Source organism: Triticum aestivum, chromosome 3A (assembly GCF_018294505.1).
Source record: "Triticum aestivum cultivar Chinese Spring chromosome 3A, IWGSC CS RefSeq v2.1, whole genome shotgun sequence".
Taxonomy (NCBI): Eukaryota; Viridiplantae; Streptophyta; class Magnoliopsida; order Poales; family Poaceae; genus Triticum; species Triticum aestivum.
Window position 1 is genome coordinate 22,006,034 of NC_057800.1, and position 3,007 is coordinate 22,009,040.

The 3,007-nt window shown below is 41.3% G+C and overlaps 1 protein-coding gene across 1 annotated transcript; it reads right to left on the minus strand.

Annotated features, from left to right (window-relative positions):
• LOC123059941 (probable signal peptidase complex subunit 3) lies at nt 1-3,001 on the minus strand. The gene is made up of 6 exons (XM_044482494.1): nt 2,850-3,001; nt 2,302-2,349; nt 1,892-1,954; nt 803-856; nt 422-508; nt 1-347 (listed from the first exon to the last, which is right to left on the minus strand). Exons 1-6 carry the CDS (start codon nt 2,973-2,975, stop codon nt 219-221), a joined length of 507 nt encoding a protein of 168 aa, XP_044338429.1. The 5' UTR covers nt 2,976-3,001; the 3' UTR covers nt 1-218.
• Nucleotides 3,002-3,007: the final 6 nt, after the last annotated feature.

Consider the following 3,007-nt stretch of genomic DNA (forward strand, 5'->3'; position numbering starts at 1 on the left):
TGATATTCACTGCTTGATCAATAATAAGCTATATTTCTCAAAAAAAAAAAAAAGCTATATATCCACACTGTGAACGAACAACAAATCAGGAATTAACAAACACTGTCCTGAGTGCAGCAAAGACGCTTCGTATTCACTAGAGGATTCTTCTTATAGATCTACAACTGTGAGCCTCCTACATAATTTATCAGATGGAGCAGAGGAGCACAGCTTCGTTTTCAGGAAGTATAGGTGTCTGGGAGAGTGAACTCCGAGAGAGGCATCTTGCCTCGGATCATTGCGCCGGCGTTTGGCATGATGTGCCAGTGGAGGACAAGCTGAACTTTCTTGCCCCGCAGACTGGTCCCCTGATGACGAAGACGAATCGTGTCAAAGAGGAATCCAGGACATGTAACAAAATGGACAAAGAGTGGAGCTTTACCTGGTCAGTCAGGGGATACTTGCTCTTCACCTCCACTTGGACATTTGCCTCCTCTTTGTCAGGTATTATCTTGTCCCATAATGAAACCTGTCAATTGTAATGAAGTGAATATAAGCATGGTTCACGATCACCCCCTACTGTCTTCTTAATGAGATGCAATTTACACTACTTGGCAAAAGAAAGGAAGATATTCTGAGTGATGATTAAAGGGCATCCTGACAAAATATTACACATATTCTAAGCAGATCTCTTATGCCAAGGTGACAAGAGGAATACTTCAGATTTGAAGCTTTGGTTAATTACACAGTTGGATGTTCTTGGAAAATACGGATAGTAGCAGAACAAATTGTAGGCCAGGATTAAATACGAATATTAGCATACCTGGTTCAGGGAATTCTTTGCGGTTTCATACTCCGCCGTCACAAAGGCAAAGACCTGATAAAAAAAAAGCAATTAAGTTGCTACCAAAACCACGTCACTTATTTTGGAATGGAGGGAATAGCTTCCTACAATGTGAAGTGGAGCAAATAACTAACAATGTCATCTGAAAAAGACATGGAGGTGGTAGTGCATTCGAACTACAGTATTTTTTATCTACGTCGAATATATTTTCACATTGAGCGGTTTGTCAATACCATTCTAACAATACCTATGCTTCTGAATTAAGCATATTAGTAACGAATTGCTCAGTAACATTCCTTACCTGTTAACTATGAGGATGCATTTTCTTGTGTATCTATTTACTTACGAGCCATATCTACTACCATCACTAACTACTTTGCATAAATGACCATATGTGCTGCCAACATTTGAAAAAAAAAAGGATTGACAATAGGACGGCTTTTGGTGCAGAAAGACCGAAGACTATGAAAGTTTGCTCCTTGTGATGCTTGTGCAAGCAGACAGCAAAAAAAATGCCAGTGTAAAGCTTCATTAGAAAAACTATACTATCTAATTCCAATCTTGTTTCAAGGTCACTATCTATTTCTTCTGAAGATAACATGATCTTTTTTAGCATTACAAACACATGATGTATTTCCTTAAGTACAATTTTGCAGCATTCTACATGCTGACAAAATTGAGAAAGTATGGATTGAGAAATGACAACTTTCAGTACAGAAAGACTAAAGACTAGATGAAAGTGTTGTTCCTCTTGATGCTTTCTGCAAGCAACCAGCATTAAACTTACCACCTCATAAGAAATATCATACATTCTAATTATTATCTTGTTTCAAGGTCACTATCTATTTCTTCTGATGATACTGCGGTAGAAATTGGTAAACCTAGGTAAGCCTTCATTCAATATTGACTCAGTTTTTGCATATGTTACACTTGAGCAATATGACTTGTGATATGCACTTGTTATATTATTTGCCAGGCCCACAGATATATATAGTGTCAATATACTGAGCATCTACACATTCAGAAAACAGTTTAGCATTGCACATCCTACTGGAATGTAAATATCACCTGCTTTGTGTTCCACGTGAAAAGTGATTCCAAATTTGCAGATAGACTGAAGGTCAAGGTCACCTGTCACATTTGTTTTCAGAAATTTGTCAGTGGTGCTGCAGTAGAAGTAACATGGCATACATATAAAAGATGAATTTGCTTGCGGCATTGTGTCAATGAATGACGGTAATAGCACCTGTGCAACATAAAGGCAGTCGCAAATGTGCAGATTATGAGCTGTGAAATAATATTACTAAATTGATATTGATGACTCTTTTCAAGATTTTTTTTTTCACAAGGAACTGGTTTTGTTCAGCGACATGGCAACTGAATAATTGCCCAAGGGAAAACATTATATGTTGTAAAATGATGGCCGTATTTCTAGATATGAAACATGAAAAACAAAAGGGTGAAGTAAAAGCACAAACCTTGTCATTCCCATTGATCTGTTTGTGGAATCGATTTATCTTCGTAACCTACAAGAGCACAAGAGAATCAATAAGCAAAGTTTCACATGTAAAACAGGAACCAGCAAAGAGGTTGCAGGCGCGTTCCTCAACAAGAAAAACATTTGTCTGATAAAGCTTCACAGTGACCACAAGGCACAAGCCATGGAATCTGAACCCAACTTTTACACAACTTGTAAAAGCCTAAACACTAGTAGAATGCTAGATAAACGAATCAGTGTGCAGATACTTGACCCATCCTAAAATGGCCAAGCTGCATCCCGACAGATCGGTGAATTCGCGGACGCAGAACCGGTCAGATCCCCCACAAGTTCACCCCCACCGGCCAACGACGACGTCCAGCCCTCAACCCTACCAGGATTCCTGACAGAATTGCGGAATTTGGCGTGACTGGAGACATGACTGCCACTAATCGCGGAACAGATTCAGGTGAACGCTCGCGGTTCAGAGGGCTTGACTGCAGGCTGCTGTAAAGAAAGGAGAGGAGAGAGGAGGGGCAGACGGCATACGTGGGCTTGGGCTTCGACGGAGGGGACGTGGAAGGCGTCGAGCGCGGAGGCGGCGGCGCAGGTGGCGATGAGGAGGAGCACCGCCGTCGTCGCCGCGGCCAGCAGCCGGGTCCCCCAGGAGTGCATCGCTCCAGCTCCGCTTCCTCTGGGCTCTATTT